At 39.4% G+C, this 25876-nt stretch overlaps 1 protein-coding gene across 2 annotated transcripts in view; it reads left to right on the plus strand.

Annotated features, from left to right (window-relative positions):
• The window catches only part of mapre2 (microtubule-associated protein, RP/EB family, member 2), a 154098-nt gene that overhangs the window by 125099 nt on the left and 3123 nt on the right, over window positions 1-25876 (plus strand). For both annotated transcript variants that reach the window (XM_043688284.1, XM_043688283.1), the window contains exons 3-5: window positions 5854-5999; window positions 18181-18388; window positions 22002-22141. In XM_043688284.1, coding sequence (XP_043544219.1) covers window positions 5854-5999; window positions 18181-18388; window positions 22002-22141 — 494 coding nt within the window. The remainder of the gene's footprint in view (window positions 1-5853; window positions 6000-18180; window positions 18389-22001; window positions 22142-25876) is intronic.

The raw sequence follows: 25876 nt of genomic DNA on the forward strand, positions 1-25876 counted from the left end.
TTACCCTAGCTTTTAGCTGTAACAAAGATAGGAACAAGAGCTTCCACATCCAGCTTCCTGCAATTGCTACTGAAGGCTAAAACTTCTTAAAACAAAACAAATCTGGTTCATGACTCCGCGCATTCAGGCTGATCTATTGTTTCAAATTTAAAAAATACCCCAAGGCCTCAGAAGCTGTTTATTGGCTTGGAGCACACCCCTGACACCTATTTCTCAACCTTTCTTCATTAAAAGAAAGTATAAAATACACTTCTTAAAGCCATAGTATTGTCTCACCTCCCCCAAAACGCTCTTGAAAACCCATCAGCATATAAAGATGGCTTTACTTTTGAAAACTTCGAGCCTTGCTCTATTAATACACATAATATCTATGATTCTAAGCATATGAATATTCGCAACTGGAGTCCATTTCAGTTTTTTTTCTGCCACCGAACACCTCTGTCTTCCTCCTTCAAAGTCATGATAATGCGTTACCAATTACATTCTCCTGTCCTGTCATGTATATAGTTTTCAAATTTTTTTCAAACATTTAAGGGGTTATGATCGTATACATTTGTCTCAGATGTATTACTGGCAAATTGTATAAATGTTGAAATGTTGCAACATCAACACCAACTTCAAGATCTACTTCTCAATTGTGAAACATTTCTGTTGATTATTCAGTTTTCTGGAAAAATACCCAATAGATCTTTTGTCATCTTGTCTTCTTGCAAAAGCACAGCACTGACACTCTCATCACTCTCCTCGATTGTCACTTTGAATGGTTTGGCTAACACTGGGCAATTGTTAACACAGCTTTCAGGCTGTCAAATGCCTTCTGACCACTCCTCTGTCCAGTTAAATTTTCTGTACTTCAAGTAAGTCAGTGCAGCAACTACACTGCTAAAATTTGGTTAAAAATTCTGATTAAAAATCGCTCAGGCCCAGAAATTGTACTTTTCATTGATGGTATTGGAAACTGCCCAATAATCTTAGTCTCACAGGATTTGAAGCAATCTGTTCATGTCCGATAACGTGGCTCAGGAAGGTGACTTGAACTTTTGTGAACTCGCCCTTTGCCAGGATTGGTGACAAGCCTGCCTCCTGGAGTTGATCGAACAATTCTCATAGATGCTCCAAATGTTCCTTCCATACATGACTAAAAACCATGAGATCATTACTGTACACCCCACAATTGGGTAATCCAGAAATGACTGTATTGGTTAGTATTTGTAATGTGGCTAGTGTGTTTTCATGAAAACTGAAATTGTCTACACCCTTCTGGATGAAGGTACTTGCCAGTATCCTTTAGAGTAACTCCAACTTCTAACTACAAGTTGCTTGTCCCACTTTTCTCAATATAGTCTTCCAAAAGTGCGATAGGAATGAATCAGATTTTGTAACTGCATTGACTTTGTGATAATAACTCACCTCGATGATCAGATGTCTTTGAGCATACGTTCAATCTCTTTTTGAATTTATGCCAATTTAGGGATAAGTCTATAGGAATGTTGCTTAATTGAAACAGCATCTCCTGTGTGTGTGTGTGTAATACCTCTTCAGGTCATTTCAATTTTTTCTCTGAAAAGTAATTCTGATTATCCCAATTTTCGACAGCTTCCTCAGTTTTGAATTTATTTTGAGGAATATCCAATTCAGAATCCTCTGTACTTGGTTCTTCACTCTGTGTTGTAACCAGTAACATGTTCTCCTTTTTGCTTTTGTCCCCTATCAAAATACCTTTTCCAGCATATTCACATACCACACTCTGAGAACTTTCTATCTGTCATTCTTACCAAATAATTCCCTTCAGTCAATTTCCTTTTGATTTGATAAGGCCCACTAAATCTTATCTTTGAAGATTCACCTGCCACTGGTAGTAACATTAACACTTTAGCTCCACGAGCTAAATTACAAATGTTTGATTTCTTGACTGCTTCCTGTTTCATCACATGCTGTGCTACTTTCAAATGCTGTCTAGCCAACTCATCTGCTCTATTTAATCTTTCCCTAACATTTGCTGCAGTCCCAATATGTGGTCTTTGAACCCTGACTCACCAACTGCTCTTTAATTAATTTCAGTCGTCCTCTCACCTTCAGCCCAAAGCTAATTAAAATTGACTGAATTGGTTGAATCATTAGGTGCATACCTAATTGTGAAAAGTACAAATGGAATTCCTTTATCCCAGTCCTCCTGGATAGTCTTTACTGTAACTCAATTAATTTCTCTGAACTAAAAATATCCACTTTTGTCCTCCACCTGTTCTTGTTTTTGTTATCAACTATTTGATCAAACATGGTTTCTAATAATTGAACTTCAACTTCCTTTTCTTTATTCTTTGATTTCTCCTCCTTTTTCCACTTGTGGATCTGTGACTTTGTTACCACAATCAGGAAAAATTCCAGGATATACTTCCTGCAAAATCTCAGTTGCCTGATTTTTCCACTGACTGTTCAACAATTAGACCTCACTCCCACCTGTGATTTTGCTATAGTTTCCAAGAAAAACTGTAGTTCTTGAACTGAGAATTTTTGAACTGAGAGTGCCTGCAGGGTGGAGAGTTAAATGAGAGGAGGGTGGGGAGAAAGTAGCATAGAGTACAATTGGTGAATGGGGGTGGGGATGGAGGTGATAGGTCAGAGGGGAGGGTGGAGTGGATAGGTGGAAAGGAAGATAGGCAGGTAGGACAAGTTATGGTGTTGTTTTCTTTAGGAAAACTTCTTCAAGGCAGGCATCCTTGCAAGAGGATTTGCAGTAGGGTTTAAATCAACTATGTAAAAACATGGACTGCAGATTCTATATTAGTGGTGCTGGAAAAGCACAACAGTTCAGGTAGCATACCTGCCTATTTTCCTTCCCACCTATCCACTCCAGTCTCCTCCCTGACCTATCACCTCCATCCCCATCCCCATTCACCTATTGTGTCCTATGCTACTTTCTCCCCACCCCCATCCTCCTCTCATTTATCTCTCCACCCTGCAGGCACTCTGCCTGTATTCCTGATGGAGGGCTTTTGCCTGAAACGTCGATTTTCCTGCTCCTCGGATGCTGCCTGAAGTGCTATGCTTTTCCAGCACCACTCTAATCTAAGAGTGTCATATGTCTGATATATTTTCAGTGCCCTTATCTACCTATCAAAATTACTTTGTTTGATCCTTTTAAAGCTTTGTTTGACCAGGCTCCCTCCTCAGATTTCTAAGATATCTGTAGACTTCTGGTTCTAGCTGCTATGCAGATAAGATGTCTGTTTTGAACCTTGTCATACTCCCCAGATATCTCCTCTGATAATGATGCAAATACCTTACTAGTTCTATCAACTTTGTTTGGATTAGCAATGCCCACATGGTCACCGGCCATTTCATTTGTTTAGCCACTTTCTCCAATGAAATGAAAAAGGCTTTTACATTCTTGTTTAACTTCGGCAATGCTTGGATATTTTTAAACAGATCCCCACCATGCCTTTGGTGAGGATGGGATTCCTCTCCATTACTGTTGTCATCGCTACTCCTTACTTTTACCTCTACCTTTTCCATTTTAAGTCGACTTAGAGTTTTCAGTTCCAGCCTCAAGTTCAAAAACACTCAAAAATACAGACAAAATAAAAATTGAAAAAATTGGCTTAACAGTAACTATCAATCTTAACAAGATAATATATTGTGTTCCAATATCGTAACAACACCCCATGGATATATACCCTTAGCGAAGGCAAATTCAGTAAAATGGATTGTCTTACGTGCAATTCTGGCAGGAGGAAGACCTTTTAGCTGTAACAGTGGAATAAGAGCTTCCATAACCAACTTCAAGACCCCAGCAACTGCTACTGAAGACTAAAATCCTTTTTTAAAAAAAAATGTCCTGGTTCTATGAAAGCCACTTCTTCTATTGCTCCAACTGTTTTCAAAAAGAAAACCATGATATCTCAAACTGTCTACTGTATTGGCTTTGAGCAGAGTGCTCTTCATCTAAGCAGCCTTTCTTCATTTCTTTAAAAAAAGGGGGCAAAATACACCTCTCAAAGCCATGGTGGCTTCACGCTTTAGATTTCCATTCTAATTCTCAAAATATTTTTCACATGCTGTGGCAGAATGAATATGCAATATTGTTCCCTGTGCCCACTAACTAGGTTCAGAGGTGTCTGGCATCATGTAAGAGATACCTGCTTGGATATATGGTGCTTTGGTTAATTTGCATGTTGCACCCAGTTCCTGTGTTAATTGGGATAATTTAGGTATGAATGAATACAGGAAAGGTATTGTCTAGCCCAATGTATATAACTGAACTCAAAGCCAGGTGCCTTTTTTAAAGTGTCATTGTAAATCAGAGTTACCTTTTGCATAGTGCATTTTGAAGTTTTTTTAATCAAGCTATAAAAATCCGAGATGCAGTAACACATTTTAGTGAGCCATTCCTAATGTATTTACCTGATTCCTTATCTGCTAGCTTGCTTGGAAATGTTTTCCGTGGTTCTGAAGTTGTCCCTTGCATATCAAGGTTCAGTTACTCAGGCATTTTGACCGGTGGATAACTGCAGTGAAATTCATGAAGGTGCCTACTTTGACAAATTGAGTCAAGCTTTTCCAGTAAAAGCTACCATAGTGTGCTTCCTTCTATTCTCATCCCAACGCATGCACAGTACCTTCAGACTGTGCACTCATTTAGCTTGGCTTTTCACTCTGAGTTGAAGATGGAATGTCAAAAGCCATCTTTGTCATCCCAAATAATATCTTCAGGCCTCTACAGTTTATTTTGATATAACAATGGCCACATGCATGTTTGAGGTACAGAGATGCACTGTGGAATTGCTTCAGTGGATCTTGCTACAGATACTATATTCATGGGAAAATGCTTGAACAGATAGGAAGTTGGTGTTATTGGTGTTTATCCTCAATCTAAATAATTGAAAAATCTTTAACATTTTAATTTCATGTTCTTGATCCTTTTTTTTCCTACCAACGATTAGCATAGTTATCTAAACTAGTATAGTATTAGAAGAAATTTAAAGATGGAATGAATTAAATTAGCTTTAACTGATGAGGTAGACATGTACTAGCTTTAATTCCCAAAATATATTTCTCTTGTTCTGGTAAGATGAATATACTGTATTATTGCGATTGAAGTTAAATTTATGTAATTGTGTAATGTGCAGTTTTTCATTTAGAATGTTTACTTTTATTAACTCTTGGAGCATTGAAATATTCATACACTAAGAAGTTCTTTATTTAAAATTTGAGTGTTTTTGTTAATGTATGATATAATTTAATTTTCAGTCATTTAGGAAGATAGTTGCTTTATGCTGTGCATTTTCTTGGATTTTCAGCCCAGCAGTGTAATTTGAATTCTCAATTGACAAGAATACTTTTAATAATTTGATTAGCCTTTGTTTACCGTTTAATCAGCACTGGGTGATTTGTTCTTCACTGATTCATCAGATGCTTTTGTGGAATTGCTTTGGTGACAAACATAATGGCAATGAGAAACGGACTAAATAAGGTGCACCTAATTCAGTGGGAAACCTTAGTTTCTTACATATAAGCATTTAAACTGAAGTTTTAAATGCCTGGAGACTGTACTTTTGGAAGATGTGCTCCATGACTTAAACTTGAAATTAATTCACGTCTTGCATAAATCTATGAATAAATACAAGTGCAAAACAAAATAATTATAACTATGTTGAATGAGCAAGGTGAGGTGAGTGGCATAGAATTATTCATGGTGGGGCGGGGTGCAGTGGAATGACTAAAGTACTTAAAAGAAACTCTCCTGGGCCTAATTGTTAAAATGGTCCATATTTGAGGCCGTCAGTGCTATTCTTTGGCAAACATTTTAAGTGGCAAAATGAAGCTTATTCGTTTCAATTTTTGTTTTTCTTTCAGGTGCAGCATATTGCCAGTTTATGGATATGTTATTCTCTGGCTGTATTAGTTTGAAGAAAGTAAAATTCCAGGCTAAATTGGAACATGAATACATACACAACTTCAAACTGCTACAGGCATCATTTAAGAGAATGAATGTTGATAAAGTAAGTAATGTTTTGAAGTTATCCAGACTATAGTTAAAAGGTTTGGATTTTTCATTGCCATGGAACATTGATGTTGAAATTTTGCTTGGGAGGTGGGGTGTTTATACAGTGAGTTAATAATAAATTTTGTGATGTTCAATACTTGTTCTTAATGACTAGCTTCTGGGAAATCATAGATACAGTTTTTCAGATGCTTGGATGGCCTGCCCTGTTTAGCAATGAGTGACAGCCCCCTAGTCATTTAGTGCCCCAAGGAGTGTTAATTGGCTGGAGACATTTTCATCCCAACGCAGTTCCATCTCTGATGCATTTTAAGATGTCAAGCATCTCCTCTCTAAGATGAACACTTCAAGATGTTGCTGTGTGTTTCTCTAAGATCTCTAGATTCCATATCTTCCTTCACATGAATTACTGTCACAAAATACTGGCTTAGTCATCTCCCCCATATCCTGCGGCTTCACAAATAGCTTTTCATTACTCTTCTAGCCTTGATGTATTTGTAGAATCTCTTGGGCTTAAGGAGAATCTAGACTTGTTATCTCCTTGTTGAAGGCCTCCCACTTTCCAACTGCCCCCTTTTTACCTGTGAATAGCCCCCTCCCAATCAGTTTTTGGAAGATCTTACCTAATACTGTCAAAATTGGCCTTACTCCAATTTAAAACTTTTAACTTCTAGATCAGGACTATCCTTTTACATAACTATTTTAAAGATAATAGAATTATGATCACTAGCTTTGAAGTGCTCCCCCACTGACTCTTTAATCACTTGTCCTGTCTTATTTCCCAAGAGAAGGTCAAGTTTTGCTCCTCCTCTAAAAGGTACATTCCCATATTGAATGAGAAAATTCTCTTGTACGCACTTAACAAATTCCTCGCCATCCAAGCACTTAACATGAACTGAGACTGACCTAGTGTTCGGAAAGTTAAAATCCCCTACCATTACAGCCCTACTATTCTTAATGGTGTATGAGATTACTTTTCATATTTGCTTCTCAATTTCCTGCTAACTTGAGATGGGAGTGGGGCCAATAGTATAATCCTAATCGTATGATCATCCCTTTCTTATTTCTCAGTACCACCCAAACCATTTCACTAGATGTACTCCTAGGATTATCCTCCGTCAGTACATGTTTAATGTTATCTTTAAGAGTTGGAGGGTTTGAGCTATGGGGAGAGACTGAATAGACTAGAGCTATTTTCTCTGGAGCGCCAGAGGCTGAGGGGTAACCTTCGAGGTTTATGAAAACATGAGGGGCATGGATAGGGTAAATGGACAATGTCTTTTCCCCAGGGTGGGGGAGTCCAAAACTAATAGGTTTAAGGTGAGAGGGGAAAGATTTAATAGGGATTTAAGGGACAACTCTTCAATGCAGAGAGTGGTGCCTGTATGGAATGAGATGTCCGAGGAAGTGGGGGAGGCTGGTACAATGAAAATTGTGAGGATTGCAGATGCTGGAAAAAGCACAGCAGGTCAAGCAACATGAGAGGAGCAGGGAAGTTGACATTTCAGGTCAGGTTGAAGGAGGGGGAAGGGGGCAGAGAAATAAATGGGGATGGGGTAGGCTTGGGGGAAATGTAAGTTTACTGCAGATAGGTGGAGTGGATATGCAATTACAGCATTTGAAAAGGAATCTGGATGGGTATATGAATAGAAAGGGTTTAGAGGGATATTGGCCAAATGGGGCAAGACTTATTTAGGATATCTGTTTGACATGGATGACTTGGACTGAAGGGTCTTTTTGTGTGCTGTACATCTCTGCTTCGAATCAAAAACGTCATTCCCAACCCCCCCCCCCCCCCCCCCCCCCGGTCCTTCCTATAGCCTCTGTACCCTGGACCATTAAGGTCCACTCCTGGCCTTCCCTGACCACATTTCAGTAATAGCTATAATATCCCAATCCCATGTTTCCAACCATGCCCTGAGTTCATCTGCCTTACCTGTCAGGCTTTTGCACTGAAATAGATGAAGTTTAGTTTCGGTCTTGTTTCTCTGCCTTGCTGTTGCCTGCCTTGACTTATAGAGTCATAGAGATGTACAACACAGAAACAGACCTTTCGGTCCAACTCGTCCATGCCGACCCAATCTAGTCCCACTTGCCAGCACCTGGCCCATATCCCTCCAAACCCTTCCTATTCATATACCCATACAGATGCCTCTTAAATGTTGCAATTGTACCAGCCTCCACCCCTTCCTCTGGCAGCTCATTCCATACACGTACCACCCTCTGCGTGAGAAGGTTGCCCCTTAGGTCTTTTTTTTATATCTTTTCCCTCTCACCCTAAACCTATGTCCTCTAGTTCTGGACTCCCCCACCTCAGGGAAAATACTTTGTCCATTGATCCTATACATACCCCTCATGATTTTATAAACCTCTATAAGATCACCCCTCAGCCTCCAACGCTCCAGGGAAAACAGCCCGAGCCTACTCAAGCCCTTGCCTATAGCACAAATCCTCCAACCCTGGCAACATTCTTGTAAATTTTTTCTGAACCTTTTCAAGTTTTACAACATCCTTCTGATAGGAAGGAGACCAGAATTATACGCAATATTCCAACAGTGGCCTAACCAATGTCCAGTATAGCTGCAAAGTGACTTCCCAACTCCTGTACTCAATACCCTGACCAATAAAGGAAAGCATACCAAATGCCGCCTTCACTGTCTTATCTCCCTGTGACTCCACTTTCAAGGAGCTATGAACCTGCACTGCAAGGTCTCTTTGTTCAGCAACACTCCCTAGGACCTTACCATTAAGTGTGTGAGTCCTGCTAAGATTTGCTTTCCCAAAATGCAACACTTCTCATTTATCTAAACTAAACTCCATCTGCCACTTCTCAGCCCATTGGCCCATCTGATCAAGATCCTGTTGTAATCTGAGGTAACCTTCTTGGCTGTACAATACACCTCCAATTTTGGTGTCATCTGCAAACTTACTAACTGTACCTGTAATGCTCACATCCAAATCATTTATGCAAGTGATGAAAAGTAGTGGACCCAGCACTAATCCTTGTGGCACTCCACTGGTCACAGGTCTCCAGTCTGAAAAACAACTGCCCACCACCACCCTATGTCTTCTACCTTTTGAGCCAGTTCTGTATCCAAATGGCTAGTCCTCCCTGTATTCCTTGAGATCTAACCTTACTAACCAGTCTCCCATGGGGAACCTTGTTGAACACCTTACTGAAGTCCATATAGATCACATCTACCGCATTGCCCTCATCAATCCTCTTTGTTACTTCAAAAAACTCAATCAAGTTTGTGAGACATGATTTACCATGCATAAAGCCATGTTGACAATCCCTAATCAGTCCTTGCCTTTCCAAATACATGTACATCCTGTCCCTCAGGATTCCCTCCAACAACTTACCCACCACCAACATCAGGCTCATCAGTCTATAGTTCCCTGGCTTGTCATTACCTCCTTTCTTAAACAGTGGCACCACGTTGGCCAACCTCCAGTCTTCCAGCACCTCACCTGTAACTATCGATGATACAAATATCTCAGCAAAAGACCCAGCAATCACTTCCTTAGCTTCCCACAGAGTTCTAGGGGACGCCTGATCAGGTCCTGGGGATTTATCCACTTTTATGCGTTTCAAGACATTCAGCATGTCCTCCTCAGTAGTATGGACATTCAAGATGTTATCATCTATTTCCCTACATTCTATATCTTCCATCTCCTTTTCCACAGTAATTACCGATGCAAAATACTCATTTAGTATCTGCCCCATTTTCTGCAGCTCCACACAAAGGCCGCCTTGCTGATCTTTGAGGGTCCATATTTTCTTCCTAGTTACCCTTTTGTCCTTAATGTATTTGTAAAAATCCTTTGGATTCTCCTTAACTCTGTTTGCCAAAGCCATCACATGTCCCCTTTTTGACCTCCTGATTTTTCTCTTAAGTATAATCCTACTGCGTTTATACTCTTCTAAGGATTCACTCGATCTATCCTGTCTCCTCCACCTACCGACCCCAGTAATTTAGAGCCTCAAGTAGTATTAGCAAATCTCCCCTCCAGAATATTGGCCCTCTTCCAACCTGCTGCAAACTGTCCTCCTATAGATCACTTCTACCCTAGAAGAGTTTGCAGTGATCCAAATATGCAAATCCCTGCACCCTGCACCAGGTCCTCAGCCACGCATTCATCTGCTCTATCCTCCTATTCCTACACTCTCTAGCATGTACCTCCTGGAGTGTTAATGCTCGGGGACCTACTTTTTAACCTATTGCCTAGCTTCCTATATTCTCTCTTCAGAACCTTGCCCCTTTCTCTTCCTCTGTCATTGGTACCAACGTGGACAGCGACCTCCTGCTAGTCTCACACCCCTCAGAGAACATTTTGTACCTTCTCTGAGACTATCTGTGACTCTGGCACCAAGGAGGCACTGAAGAGGCAAGGGGTGAAGGAGTACCCAGGATGACCACCCAAGAAAGAGATGGGCACCATGGCCTTTCTGTCTGAAGGTGGTGAGCTGTTGGAGTTCTGCCTGCCCCGATATCCTCCTGCCATCCTTAAAACTGAGGAGGACATAAAGTAGCCCTTCAGTGGCAAATAATTGGGCACTCAAAGACTTGAAATAGAGTAAGTCTGGGCATATTGTCACTTTTAAACAGTACGCCCTAGTTCTAGTCTCTCCCGCAAGTGAAGACCTTTTCAGCACAAAGCATCCTTGCATATCAATAAGATCACCTCTCATTTTTCTAAACTTCATTGGGCAGGGATATTTTGGATAGAAGTTAGAGCTTGTGACACAAGTTCTCTCCTCTCCTCCTGCTGTAACAATTGGAGAAATGTTGGGAGTGCAACATTGTATCTATGCAGGCAGCCCAGTGCAAGTTTTATATACTTAGGCACGAAACAAAGCAGCTCTGGGATTCCAACATGATTAAGATAGCTGGTGGATGGGATGGAAATCCCATCCCTGAGAAGTACAGGTCAATAAGGAGGCAACATTTCCCATTAATGGAAGTGCCACTGAGAATGGAGACTGCACCTTGGTAATGCTTCAACTGCTCCTTGGCAATGCTTCAAGGCCTACCTAGACGATCAAAAATGAGTCCCTGGTTACAGGTTATTTGCAAACCCCTACCCAACCAGTGAGAAGCAAGAGGGTTATCAGTGATGCAAGAGCAAGGTCTGAGACTTGCGATAACTCCCCTGCCCCCTTTGCTGGGTCCAAGATTGGACATTGAGTTTCTGAACACTGTGAACTCCATCGACAAATGTAGACTAACTCAACAGTGTTTATTGGACAACCTTTGGGAGATGCATTTGAGGCCTGATAAATTCAGGTGGACAGGGATAATTGGCTTTAAGTGGCTCATGTATGAGCCGAATTGGAACCCCTGCTGCTAATGGATGGGATTCCTACCAATGACTATATTGGGAATAATTTTCCCAAAACTGAGCCTTGATTATCCCAGCTATATGTCCGTTATGGCCAAATGTAACAGTTTCTACTCAATTTTGTCTGTTATTTTAAGGAATAAATGTTCAACTTAGTGGAGGCAATCGGATGGTTGTCAGAAACATTTTGAAACTATTTAATTTTTTATCTTTAGTATTGACGGCTGTATTCTTGATATTTTGTCTTTAGTCATTTTATTGCAGTGAGAGATTTGCTAATTAATGTGCTTTCTTGTTCATTTTGGAATTTGCTTCCATATTATCTGAACGTTTTAGCCAGTGTGACGAATAAAACTAATTTTTGTACCTTTGTGCTGTTTTGCTCATTTCAAAATTGCTATTTTAACATCCATTCAAAATCATAAGCTAGAATTATGCACTTTTACACTCTGCGCTTCATTTAATTGAAAAGCTACAGTTCACATGTTCCAGATGTCAGCCATTAATGTCATATAATTAGGGTGTTCAGTATGGTCTCCACGTTATACTTAAAAAAAAAACTTTGAATTATTGGAGAAGTTGTAGAACCTTTATAACTGATTCAGGAATTAGGGTTGAATTATTAAAATTTTGGCTCAGGAGTTGATTTACTGTTTCCCTGGAAACTCTCCATACAAATTAATCCATATAATTTGGGAGACATGACCTTTGCCTATCCTGAATCGCCCTTGAAACACGTGGAGTGAGCATATTGAACGAATGTAATGTAGGTGCAATGTGATGCTGTTAAGGATTTTAACCCAGCAACAACGAAGGTATGGTTATATATTTCAAAGTCAGGATGGTGATTGGCTTGGAGGAGAATTAGCAGGTGGTAGTATTCCCATATATCTGCTGCTCATGCCCTTCGAGATAGTAGTGAATTCATGACTACCAAGGGAATAAAAGATAATCAGGAATGTGAATGCATGTAGAGCTGAGGTTAAAATCAGTTCAGCTGTGATGGTAATGAATGGTGGGCCAGGCTTGACGTGTCCATCTGTTGTTCCTTGTTCATGTAGGTTTAGGAGGTGTTTAAGGAGCCTTAGTGAATTTCTGCAGCACATCTTGTAGATTGTAGCAGTAACATGTGCTGTGCATCACTCGTGGAGGTGGGGGAATATTTTTGGACATCAAGTTTTGACCTGGATGGTGTAAACTACTTGTATCTTTGAAGCTGCTCTTATCCGAAAAAGTAGAAAGTACTCGTTCACACTCTCTTAACTTGTTCCTTGTAGACAATCAGCTTTTGGAATCTACAGGAGGTGAGTTAATTGCTACAGGATTCCTAGTCTCTGACCTGATCTGTGGTCACATGCAGTTCCTGGTTCGTGGTAACCCTGGGATGTTGTTATTTAGGAATGGTAAAGCCATTGAATGTCAAACAGTGTTGGTTGGACTTCGTGTTGTTGGAAATGATCAATGCTTGCCACTGACATGTTGTGAATTTTGTCACTTTTGAGTCCAAGCCTGGATATTGTCCAGATCTTTCTGCTTTTGGGCACAGACTGTTTCAATATCTCTTGTCACCAGAAAACAATCTTCAACAAACATCCCTGCTTCTGACCTTACTGATGGAGGGAAGGTCATTGAAGCTGATTGATTGGGCCTAGGACAATACCTTGAGGAACGCTGAAGAAATGTTGTGGAGCTGAGATGACTGACCTCCAGCAACTATAATCATCTTGCTTTGTGTTTTATGCCTCCAACCAATGGAATGCTACCCCCCCCCATTTCCCATTGACTCCAGTTTCATTCAGGCTCCTTGATTCCATTCTCAGTCAAGTGCTATTTTGTTGTTGAAGGCAGTCATTCTTACTTCTCTTCTGGAATTCAGCTCTTTTGTCCTTGCTTAAACTAAGATTATATTTGTAGTCTGTGTGGCTTGGTAGAATATAAACAGACTGTTTGTTTTGTTTGATAACAGATTATTGCTAAGCAGGTGATGTTTGATAGCATAATTTGAAGACCCTTTCCGTCACTTTACAGATTTTGTGAGTTGACTGTAATGGTAATGGGGCTGGTTGGATTTGTCCTGCTTTTTACATACAGGACATACTTGAGCAATTTTCCTCAATGTTGGGGAGGTGCCTGTGTTATACATGTAGCAGACCATGCAGATGGAAGCATCCCATTTCTGTTAATGTTGATGGACTCTTCCACTTTTTAATCCAGTTTATCAAGTGGCTGTTCAATTTTACTTGGTGTACTTAAGTCAGGATACATATTTGCCTTAATGGCCAGTAAGATTACATTTGAGTTTGGGGTTGAACAGGTGCCTGATTGTTGGTAGTCCTCTGTCACTTGGGACGTTTCTACCTTGACCAGCTACAGAAAAATCAGTGATGTGATCACTAGATTGTGCTGTAACCTATATAGAGAACCATTGAATTTACTGTCTCTGAGCTATAATGTGGAGGCGCTGGTGTTGGACTGGGGTGGACAAAGTCAGAAGACATGTGGCGCCACGTTATATTCGAACAGGTTTACTTAAAAATACAAGTTTTTAGAGCATAGGCCCTTCATTGTGTGACTTCTGATCTTATCTCTGAGCTGGTGGAGAATGCCTTGCCAGTTTTTCCTCCTGAAGGTTCAGTGGCTTTCTCCTCAGAGGAGGAGCTGATGTGCTCAGGTGCTGCCTTTTTCAGACAGTTTGTGTGGATGTCGTTGGTGCCTGTGTAAGAAAACATACCGTTAGTGCATTCCCAAATAAATTGTCTCTATCCTCCTTGAGCCATCTTCCAGGATCATTGATTCATAGGGAGTGAGGAATCAAATGGTGGCAGCTCTCTTGAACCTGTTGTCTGACAGTTTCACCCACAATGAGGCAAAAAGAGTAAAGTGAGAGCTTAAATAGATGAAAGAGCTGTTCATGGTGATGCAGAACAGGAGATGTGGCAGTGTTTAGTGAATAGGAAGCACAGAGGGTAGAATGGGTTTTTGTTGTGGGAGGATGAGGTAGATGAGAGTTGAATGGAAATATTGCTTGCAATTGTGATGTAGATTGATAGCCTTGGTGACTCTTTTGTACAGTGGCAGACTTGGAGGAAAGGTGAGGCTGTAGGCAGAAAAATGTTGCATGTTGCCTTGCGGAGCAGCGACTGTCCATTGGCGGTCTTGCTGCTGACAGTTTTGTGGGAGAAATGAGAGAGATTTGGGTTGTTATCTGTATCCAGGCTGACTAGGTCTGGAGGTAGATATTCTTTGCTGATCTGCAGGATAGAAATGCCCACTATTTACCTGTCCAAAAAGTAAAATGTGAACTTTCTGGGCCACATATTCCTCTATAATGATCAAGCACCACAATGTGATGGGAGGTTCCTAGCTTGCAGAATCTGAAGTGCAGTGGAGCTGGAATTTCAAGATCGTACCAGCAGTGTGAATGGCAACAACAAGCACTTCAGCCACTCTGACTGTATGACTCATACAGAGGTGCCACAGAGGTTAGTTGCATAACTAATGAGCTGAAAAGTGGATGATATAATGATAAAAATCGGCATGGACAATATCTGACTGCCTACCATGAATCTCCTTGAAAATGACGTTTTGCCCAACGCGCCTATTGTGTCTGCCTATTCTGTCCTCACTACTCATGCGTTTCAACACTTCTGTCAAATCCCTTATTAAACCTGTCAAAGAAGAACAGCCTCAGCTTCTTGAATTTATATATATATTTATAAATTCATTCAGGGGATGGGTGTGTCGCTAGCTAGATCAACATTTAAATAGAATCATAGAATCCTTGCAGTGTGGAACAGGCCATTTGGCCCATCAAGTCCACATTGACCCTCCAAAGAGTATCCCACTCAGACAAATCCCCCTGCCCTATGACTTTACATTTTCCATGAATAATGCACTTAACCTACACATCCTTGATCACTATGGGCAATTCAGCATGGCTAATTCACCTAACCTGCACATATTTGGAATGTGGACAGAAACCAGAGCATCTAGAGGAACCCATGCAGACACAGGGAGAATATGCAATCTCCTACGCAGACAGTTGCCTAAGGCTGGAATCAAACCCAGCCTTGGAAGCAGAATGTACTGGGAAAAAATTAGTCTGGTACCATCTATGGAAAGATAAACAGAGCTAATGTTTTGAGTGCCATGAGTCGTCTTTGGAACTTTGTATCTGTGCTGCCACTTTATTCTGTGAATCTATTTTACCTAATCACTGTGTTCAGAGATGTAGGTACTCACCTCTGAAGCAGGTGGGACTTGATCCCAGGGAAAAGACACTTCCACTACACTACAAACAAGTCTGTTGTTTGGCACTTTATGAAATGTCTGTTGGAAGTCCATGATTAACACATGAAGCTTTCGAGCAATAACTCTCTCTTAACTTCATCAGAAAACTCACTAGTTCAGCACTATTTGCATTTTAAAACATTAAACTAGAGACCTGCAGCTGCTGGAGATCTAACACAAATTGCTGGAGAGACTCAGCTGGTCTGATAGCAACTGTGAAGAGAAAATGAGTTACTATTTCAAGTCCGTTGACGACTTCAGAAGTCCTGAAGAAATATCTTTCTGTCATCTCCATTCTTTTAACAGAATTCTGCTCATGACTTCAGCTAAGCCCAACTCCAAATAAATTCAATGGTTTCTTAATTCTTTAGAAATGTACAGCACGGAAACAGACCCTTCGGTCCATCTCGTCCATGCCGGCCAGATATCCTAAACTAATCCAGCCCCATTTGCCAACACTTGGCCCATATCCCTCTAAACCCTTTCTATTCATGTCCCTGATCCAGGTGCCTTTTAATGTTGTAATCGCATCCAGGTGATGTGTTTTAATGGATGCTCACCTGGTGCCTATTTGTGACTGACATGGCAGAAAAGACTGAAAAAGGCTTTTTGGTTGTCCAGTATATAGAAAGTGTTTCTGTTAATAAAGACAATGCTCCAGTATTTAAACCTTTCTTTTGGCTATCCAACTGTGAATTTTCTCCACCAAAAACCAAGAATCTTAGCAATCTGTCCCTTGAGAGACTTTACATGTGCTTTCAGTACTATTTGCGTCACTTATCTTGCCAGAAGTACTTAACTTTACGATATAGAAAATACATAAAGAGCTACTGGATGGTGATCGTTGTGGAACCGACATGATTGTACATGTGTACTGCATTTACCTAGGGCAAAGGAGAAATGCAGCATACTTTGGGAAGCTTCAAATTGTGTGGGGAGGTGCCTCCATGGTAGAAATCAGTGTTGATGTTATTTCATTAAGTGCTTCCTGTCAGTATGAAATTATGAAATCTAGCATTTGGGAATCCAGAAATTAAATGGGAAAACATTTTGTTTGAATTAGTTGTACAGCAGTTAATGCATTCATCCATGAAATTCCCCAAAGGTTTTAAATGATTATTTTAATATATTCATATTCTTTAAACCACCAGGAAAAATCTCAAAAGCTGCTTCAAAAAATAAGAAATTGTACTCCAAAACAAGCCACTAATACTTATTGTACATTCTACAGTATTTGTTTTAGAAGATAGCTGTTTGAGTTAACTTCAGAAAGTTCTCATCAGCTGGATGTGAGCCCATCATTCACTGATGACTGAGACCACTCACATCTTACTTTGTTACAACAGACATTTTCAAAACAACAATGACATTATTTTATTAACAATTTGCTGATTACAAACCAGTGCAGTAGAATCCTCCACAACTTGTGATATTGTGGTTTTAGCAGAGGGGACATGCACTGATTTTTTTGTTTGTCAGCAGTCCTTCAGGAATTCCTGATGAAGGGCTTATGCCAGAAATGTCGACTCTCCTGTACCTTAGATGCTGCCTGACCTGCAGTGCTTTTCCAGCATCACACTTCTTGACTGTGACTCTCCAGCATCTGCAGTCCTCACTTTCTCTTAGCTAGATGTATCAAGCCAATCAAAGAAAAATGTAAATTTTATTATTCCCTAATTCTGATCTATCAGTCGTATAACATATTAGAAAATTCTATAATGCACATTAACGCTTGGCTTCTTTTAATAAAAGACAGATGAACTTTTTGAGAGGATTTCTTTTAGTCCGTGATGGCTGATTTAGTTTTTTTATTCTAAATTCTTGCTATTGTCAATTCATATAAATTTCTGAAACATTTGGCCTGAGAATGATCCTTTCTAAAGTATTCAAAAAGGTTATTCAGATTGATTTTCTAATTCATATATCATGATCCCAGTTTACCCATGTCGGGGAAAAAAAATTCCATTAGTATGCAGAATACAACAGCAAATTATTTTTGTAATTTTTTTTGCACAATATTCTGAAAAAAAATTCTTTGCAGTATCATAGGAAAGCAACTTTCTATTAAAGCAAAAGAAGAACATGCATTTTTCAAACTTCTTTATGATCTCCCAAAGAGCTTAACAGAGCATGATGCACACTTGAAGTCTCGTCATTATATGTAAATGTTATTTTTGTATTGAAATGTGATCTTTTCTGCAAACTTGATCTTGCACTCTTATATTTTCCTTCTAACACTCTTTACGGTTTAGATTTTTGATGTGTCCCTGTCTAGAAGCACTTATTTTCTTCTAAAATAAACTAGTTTGTTGTGTTTATATATTTCTATGAAAGATGAAAAATGTGCAGCTATATCTTAGTTTATTCCAATTGTGAATTTTTTTGAATTTTGCTATGTGATTGTTGTGCTATTTAATTTTGTGTATCCTCTGCAATGTTAGATATGAATTTAGTATTCTGTATAAATAACCAAATCCTATTTTTTCTGACATTGATAAGACTCTGTATATGCCATCAAATGAAATTGTGCATTTATCTTTGTTTAGGTTATTCCAGTAGAGCGTTTGGTTAAAGGTCGCTTTCAGGATAACTTAGAATTCATTCAGTGGTTCAAAAAGTTTTTTGATGCAAATTACGATGGTAAAGAATATGATCCTGTGCTTGCTCGGCAAGGTCAAGATGCTATTCCACCACCTAATCCTGGAGAACAGATTTTTAATTTGCCAAAGAAGGCAGTAAGTTCTCCAAGTGCAGGTAATTGTATTCCATGTTTGTATTTTATAGCTTGTCATATTTACATTTATACTGTCACCTCTGCTATTTCTTTTGTTTGTGCTATCTTGATAATTAATGTTTTCAGTCGTCTTCTAATTTCAGCCTTTCTGTAATAATCTTTCAGTTGAACTCCTTATCCCAGGTGTCCGTGGTTGGTTGCCTTTTCCTGTTCTTCAGCTTTGTCGTAGCTCTCAATGACATCTTCTTCTGCAAAGAGAGGGATCTGTATGCACAAATACAGTTACGACCACTATCCCTCTGCTGTCATCAAAATTGTGAAAAATGAATGAGTCAGATTTCCTATAGCAAACACTAAAACCATTATGTTTTATTCTTGACAACATGCACACCTTCAGCATTAAGTTTTTTTTTTTGCCCGCTGCCAATGAGCCTAGTGGTGGGCAATTTTGCTGTTCTTTTCAATCTTGAACTTGACTTTGTATTTCACATATGATCCATGAGAGAGATTACCATCTTCTGCCCTGTATCATTGCCCACTTAGACTTCAACTTCCTCTCCCCAGTAGACATTGCTGAACTACTTATGTCCTTTGTCTTGTAGATTGATTTCTCATATGTCTTTATTTTGTGTACTTCTTCCTTCCTGCGCTCTCTTTCCATTCCAGTCTAGGGGAAAAAAAACTAACAAAAACCTTATCTTTAAACTTGACTTCAATATAGGAATGTTCATTCATTTACAATATTTATGATGCACATTTTTTTTTAGTGTGATAAAATGTCCCAAGGCAGGTGCTTAATAGGAACATTAAGCATCACAACTTAATTGTAGGCTACCTGCGGTGGTATTGCAGAATATAATCAAATACATGATCAGCCAAGTAGACTTTTAAAAGAACAACTTAAAAGAGGAAAAAGAGGTGGTGAGAGTTAGGGAGTGAATTCCAAAGTTTAGCAACTGAAGAGATGGCCACCATTTCAGCTGCAATTAAAATGGGGAGGTGCACAAGAGACCAAACTTTAGAGAAGCAAAGATATCTTAAGATTGTCAGGTAGGAGGCGATATGAGGGGTGGAGATGTGGAATTTGAAAACAAGAATGAGAAGTTGGAAATTGAGGCATTGCTTAACCAGTATAAATTGATCAACACTGGAGTGGTGGGTGAGCATCATGCAATTTAGAACACTGGCAGAAAGTTTTTGTGTTTTTTAGGATAAAATGTGGGTGACCATCAAGACATGATGGCACATTTATCTTTTGAAAGCCGAGTGAGAGTTGCAGCAAGTGATGAGCTGAGGCAGGTGCAAACTTGGGCAATGTTGTATATGCTTTACTGCGTGGTCTTGGTGATGGTGTGTATATGTGATCAGAAGCTAATCTCAGTCAAATCTGGCACCACGGTCATGAACTGTCTATCTGATTTCAGTCTTAAACAATAACAGGAAGAAAGATGGAGTTGATGAGTAGTCATGGGAGCCGAAGGCAATGACTATGTTCTTCCTCATTGGAAGAAATGTCTGCTCATCTCGTACCTAATGTCAAGCAATCAGTCCGATAATGTTAAGATAGGTGGTAATGTTAGACCTACTGTTGTCAGTGTACATGTGAAAATTGATGCAGTGTTTTAAGATTGTCACTGATTAGCGGCTTGTAGTTGAGGTGGTAAAGATAGATCCTTAGGAGACACCAGCAATTTCACAATGTGAGAGCAGAAAGACAAGCCACTGCAAGTGATTCTCTGCTACGATTAGATAAAAGGAAAGGTGTTTGCAGGCCCACCCACCTTAGACTGTTTGATAAGAATGTTCTATTCAATAGTGTGAAAGACTATGGATAGTTTTAAAAAGGATAAGGCCAGTCCCACAGGCTGTCATTTGTAACTTTAAGGGCCATTTTGGTACTATCAGAGTTTGGAATCCAATTGGAGAGATTCAGGCTTGGGATTCTAGAAAATATATAATCAATACCTACCTGCCTGTGTGTTTTTGACATGCTTAAGGAATAATTAATGGGAAATGTTTCAAGATCGGTTTTTCACTAGGATAGTTTTACTAGATCAATTTGTTGGGTATAAAAGGGAGCAGGTTGAAGACATTTTCAGGATGCGGCATAAGATTATTTCTGAGTAGATGGAAGATAATCAGTGCAACTCAACCTCCAGCTAATTTCATAATAACTGGAACTGCAGCAGCTTTAAAGTGTCTCCAACTAACTTGATCTTGAACAGCAGTTTGAAATGCAAGTGTTGTGTATCTGAAGTAAAAAGACCAAAATGAGGTTCTATCCCATTATCTTTATGGTTATTCAATAAATTTTCTTCATAATGAATTTGACTTTATTAAAACCATGGTTGGTTAGTTGAAGTGTTATGGCAATTAAGTTAGTAAAGTTGGCTCCTGACCTGCATTTGACTTCAACAAATTTGTAACAATGTATGGATTAATGCTCTTGTGCCTTTTTAAATATTAAACTGTAGTTTGGTACAATTGCACTAAATGTTCCCCAAATCTTAAGTTGGCACTTCCTTACTTCTGTAGTTTCTTCTAATAGAATTCTTCCTGGAATGTGAATGGTAAACTACTAGTTCTTTTCTACACACTTATTCTTAATTCAGTTGATTAATTTTATCTTGTTGCCATATTTCTTCCCCTCTGTCCTTTTACCATTAGCTTGGTTCTGCCAGCTTTTCATTTAGTTACTAACTTTGCATCGATTCATGTGCATTTTTTTTACAAATACTAAATATTTAACAAGTTAACATGGTATATCCAATAATTTTTGTTGATATCCTTTATATACTCAGAGGGTTTATAGAGCACACAGTTAAGAGAAAAGGTATCCTTCTGATTTTACTGATTGAATGCAACATGTTAAAATTGTGCAAAGAATAGAAGTATATAGTTAAATGCAACTTGCCACCAAATATCAATAAGAAACTCAACTTACTACCAAGCAGTTGTCATTTTTTTAAAATAAGCATTTAATGTTAAACAAAAAAACTGCATATTTTTCCTGAGTGATCGAAAGTCGGAGAGTCGACTAATGACAACTGAGGAAACCAGATTAATATATATTTCTCAGCTGCATAATGTTAAAGATATCAAAACTAAGTAGATCAGCATTTGGTTTATTTTGTCCCTTGACCAAACACTCTTTAAATAGTTTATAGGAGGGCTAATTTTGAAACGAGAAAGTTAAATGTTTTGTAATCTGCGGCTATAACTAACATTATCGCCAGTTAAATTTTAAAGCAATTTCCAATGTTACAGGTGAAAACCATTGAAAATAATTGAAAGCCTCCTCACATGACTGAGTAACATTTAAAGCACCTTCCATGCAGTTTTTTTGCTTCTGATTTTCAGCTATTTCCTACGATGAAAATAGTTATATGTATGTTAATTTGCAAGAATATCCAAGTTTTCAAATTTAAACTGAGTGCTAATATTTTGGATCTTTAAACACCAGTCACAAATTGGATGCTTTTAATTCCTCATCAGATTAAATAAAAACTGCATTTCTTCCATTACCATCCAGATTACAGAACACATAAACCTGCATGAAAGTGTGACTTGTTTATAGGAATTTACAGTAACTTAAAAGTTGTTCAGGTGGTTCAATTTGTGCCCAAATGGTAGGTGCTGCTGCTTCAAAAAGCACTCCATCTCCTAAATCAGCGTCAACACCATCTAGGCCAACTTCAGCTCAAGCTAGAAAGGCACCAGGAGCAAAAAGTGGTGGTGATGCAGAATCACATATTGCACAATTGAATGAGCAGGTATGTGGTAGTAAGTCTAAGCTTTCTAGTAATTATCTATTCAGAATTGATGAGTACTATCAAATTGTAGCTGAAGTCTAATCCCGGTTAACATAAATTCATGGTTAAGGGTTTTTTTTTGTTGAATAAAATATTTAGATTCTTTTTCCTCATTACATTTCCCCTGTCAGACTTTAGATGTATTAAGGCTCGCAGTTCATTATCAGGATTATTGCTGTCCGTCATAATATGCTACCACCTCTCAATCTTGGGATTGATCATGATCTCTCCTGCCTGGGACCCTGTCCAAGTCCATGGCATGATCTTTTGAGACATGTACAATCTGTGGTTGGTATGATTGGAGCTACTGTAATTTACAGATAAAGCCAGTTTTAATCACCTGGATAAATACAAGTAACAATTAATAGATTTTTAATCTTTAATATATTTTCTTTGATTTTTAAGTTTGGTTTGTCAATTTTATTTTTATGCTGTAGTACCAGTTTCAATCTTTTGAAGCTGCTGGATAATAAATATAAATGGGCCAAATTGGCAATAATTTATTCTCTTCCTCTAAAGCTATGTTTGCTAATGTCTTTATTAATATATTTAACAAATTAATTAAGTAGGTCTTGGTCTGACTTCTGTGGCATTTAAAAAGGTACTGAATGAATGAAATATTGCAATAAAAGACACTTGAGCAATAGATTACATTTGCTCTGTCTCAATATTGTTTTTCTTTTAACACTTATAATCTGCCTAATTAAGGCAGAATAACTTGTGTAGAACTAATTCCCACATTCAATTTGGAGTTAGTCAGAATATTTAACTCCATAAGTGAGACATAATCAAGATTCTGTATGAAAAGAGAGCAAATATACTCATCTGTTTTTGAATGTCTTATAGTAAATGAACACACGTCAGCAAAATGTTTTTAACCAGCATGCCAGAGATTTGTAGAACAATGTACTTGGTTGCTTAACCTGACCACCAAATGCATTAATGGTAATGGATAATCTAATATTACTCAAATAATAATGAGATGGTAATGTAACATCGCATAATTTGCCTGGACAGTCATGTCACAGGAGGTTAGCTTTCTAGACCACAGAATTGTAGGAGATCTAGGGTAGCCATATAAAGTTTGATCCTTTGGTTACCTGAGGTGGTGAGGTGAGTGACATGTACTTATTTGAAACAATGGCTTCCAAGACATGGAGTTGTACTTGGTATGCATGCATTACGTATATTTTGTTTCAATGTGTCAATCAGTGTCACTCTGGTTTACAAGGATGCAATCTCAGTGGTTAGCACTGCTGCCTCACAGTGCCAGGGACCCGGGTTCAATTGTCTGTGGGAGTTTGCACGTTCTCCCCGTGACTGCGTGGGTTTCCTCCGGGTGCTCCGGTTTCCTCCCACAGTCTAAAGATGTGCAGGTTAAGTGAATTGCCCATAGTGTTAGGTGCATTTGTCAGAGGTAAATACACGGTAGGAGAATGGGTCTGGGTGGGTTACTCTTCGGAGCGTCGGTGTGGACTTGTTGGGCCGAAGGGCCTGTTTCCATACTGTAGGGAATCTAATCTAATCAATGATCAGGTCAATAGAAAACTGCTACAAATGTTTTTATTTAAATTTTCACTCCCAAAATTACTGCTTGTGCTGAATAAATAAAGAATAGAACCACCAAGATGTCTTTTATGTAGCATTGTAAGGTAAATCATTTGATTTCTCGAATACTGTTAAGCCAAACATATTTTGGAGGATAGTTGGGAGCCATCTCTTTGATGAATAAAATTGAATAAACCAACTTTGTGATTGTCGAATGTTGGTAACACTGTCATAATACTCTGGCTACTGCTCTGCTTAAGAACAGTGTGTCCAGTGATTTCATGTAAGATAAAAGCAAAATAATACAGGTGTTGAAAATACTCAGCAGGTGAGGCTGCATTTATGGATAGAAAACTAGAATTAATTTTTCAGGTCTGTAACCTTTTATCAGAATCATGGGCCCAATCTCAGATGTGAAATGTTAAGTAACTCTGGGTGGAATCTTATAGGCTGTGACGTAGGCTATGGCAAGATGTGTGACAGAATCATGTGGCAATGCCCAGCTTGACATAGAGATCAACTCTTGTTTCACAAGTGGTGTAATGCAGTTCTCACTATGCAGCAGCAAGCTGCCTGTAGATGGAGAGTAACCTCTGTTAAACACTGGTTTAACATCACCAGGCACTTCATTAAATATACTGGCTCGCACCTTAGTAAACTTGTCAACAAACTAGATAAAGCCAATTTTAATTGCATACTGATAAATACAAATGAAAATTAATAGATGTTGGGAAAACTTAAGGAGATCAGGCTGTGTACCTGGCAGTTTCTGCTCCAAACTACTGCCATCTTGGGCACAAACATCATCTTGGGGCATGATTCCCATGCACCACCTGAACACACACTCTTCTGCACAGCATACTGGTAATGTAGTGCAGGGCATCCCAGCCACTTGAATCCCAACACTGCAATTGGGACAGGCACTCAGCTTGCAGATTGCACGACACTGCATCTCAGGATTGTTTGCTTGTTCTTTTGGCACTAGGCCAGTTAGTACCTACTCACTTGCTCATAGGATCCCTGCTTTGCTGTGTCCATCAGTGAAGTCACAGAAATGGGCAGCATGCATCATTGCCAGCAGCCTTCACTCTAGTGGGTGCACATCTTGCTCGATGGCATTGTGCTACAGCAATTTCACATCTTCCCATGTCATTAGTTTACAGAGCAAATGCACTGAATGTGTAGTAAGCAGAGAGCTATGTATTTAACTCTTAAGGGATGTAGTTATCACTGAAGTCCATTGTGACATCTGTTGGTAAGGGGTACAGGCATATTAAGTTAAGGGAAGCGTCCCATACCAGTCAAGGACATTGGTCACAGGCATCTGGTCAGGGAGGTGATCTTGGACAGGGAATCTGTGCCTGTGCAGTCCACAGAGTGGGCTACAGTCAGTCCACTGTGGCAAGTTTGGTGGGTGTAGGGCTAATGCAGTTGGGAAGATATGTTGGAGCCATGATCAATCTGTTGGCTTTGCCCACAGAAACTAAGGGGGAAGAGAGTGGGTCAGTAGGTATGGCCATTTGTTATGACACTGGGCCTCGGCAGTTTAGTTTTTGGAACTGGAGCCACAGATGTTGGACAAAGGTGCAATACAGTTGTGAAGGAGGCAGCAAAAATGTTTGAAGGTGACGGTACTTCAAAGTTTGTCTGGGAAAGGTGTAATGCTGGTAGTGATCCTCGGCCAGAAGCAACCTGGCATCTGTGGGGAAGAGGTACAGCTAATGAGCACTTGAAATCTGCATCTCATGCCAGAGCCTGGGTGAGAAGGGTAGGCAGGTGTGGTAGAATTGAGTTGTGACATTGGCAAGTGTGAATCCTTTGAATTGACTAACATGAAAGGGATGTGAATATTTGGGGACTAACCGACAGGATCACACTGGAAAGTGCTAGGAGGTGATCACTCACTGTTATTTTCCATTGTGCACTTTTGATTCCAGCATAATAGGAAGAAAAAGGTTGTGACCACACCAGAGTGGGCAGAATAATTTCTTCCTCTGTGGAAGGGGATTCACTGATAGAACATAGTACAGTATAGGAACAGAGCTTTGGCTCACCATGTCTGTGCTGACCATGATGCCATTCTAAACTAAACCCATCTGTCTGCCATGGTCTGTATCTCTCTATTCCCTGCCTGTTCATGTCAATCTA

The sequence above is a fragment of the Chiloscyllium plagiosum genome, chromosome 4, assembly GCF_004010195.1.
Source record: "Chiloscyllium plagiosum isolate BGI_BamShark_2017 chromosome 4, ASM401019v2, whole genome shotgun sequence".
Classification (NCBI taxonomy): domain Eukaryota; kingdom Metazoa; phylum Chordata; class Chondrichthyes; order Orectolobiformes; family Hemiscylliidae; genus Chiloscyllium; species Chiloscyllium plagiosum.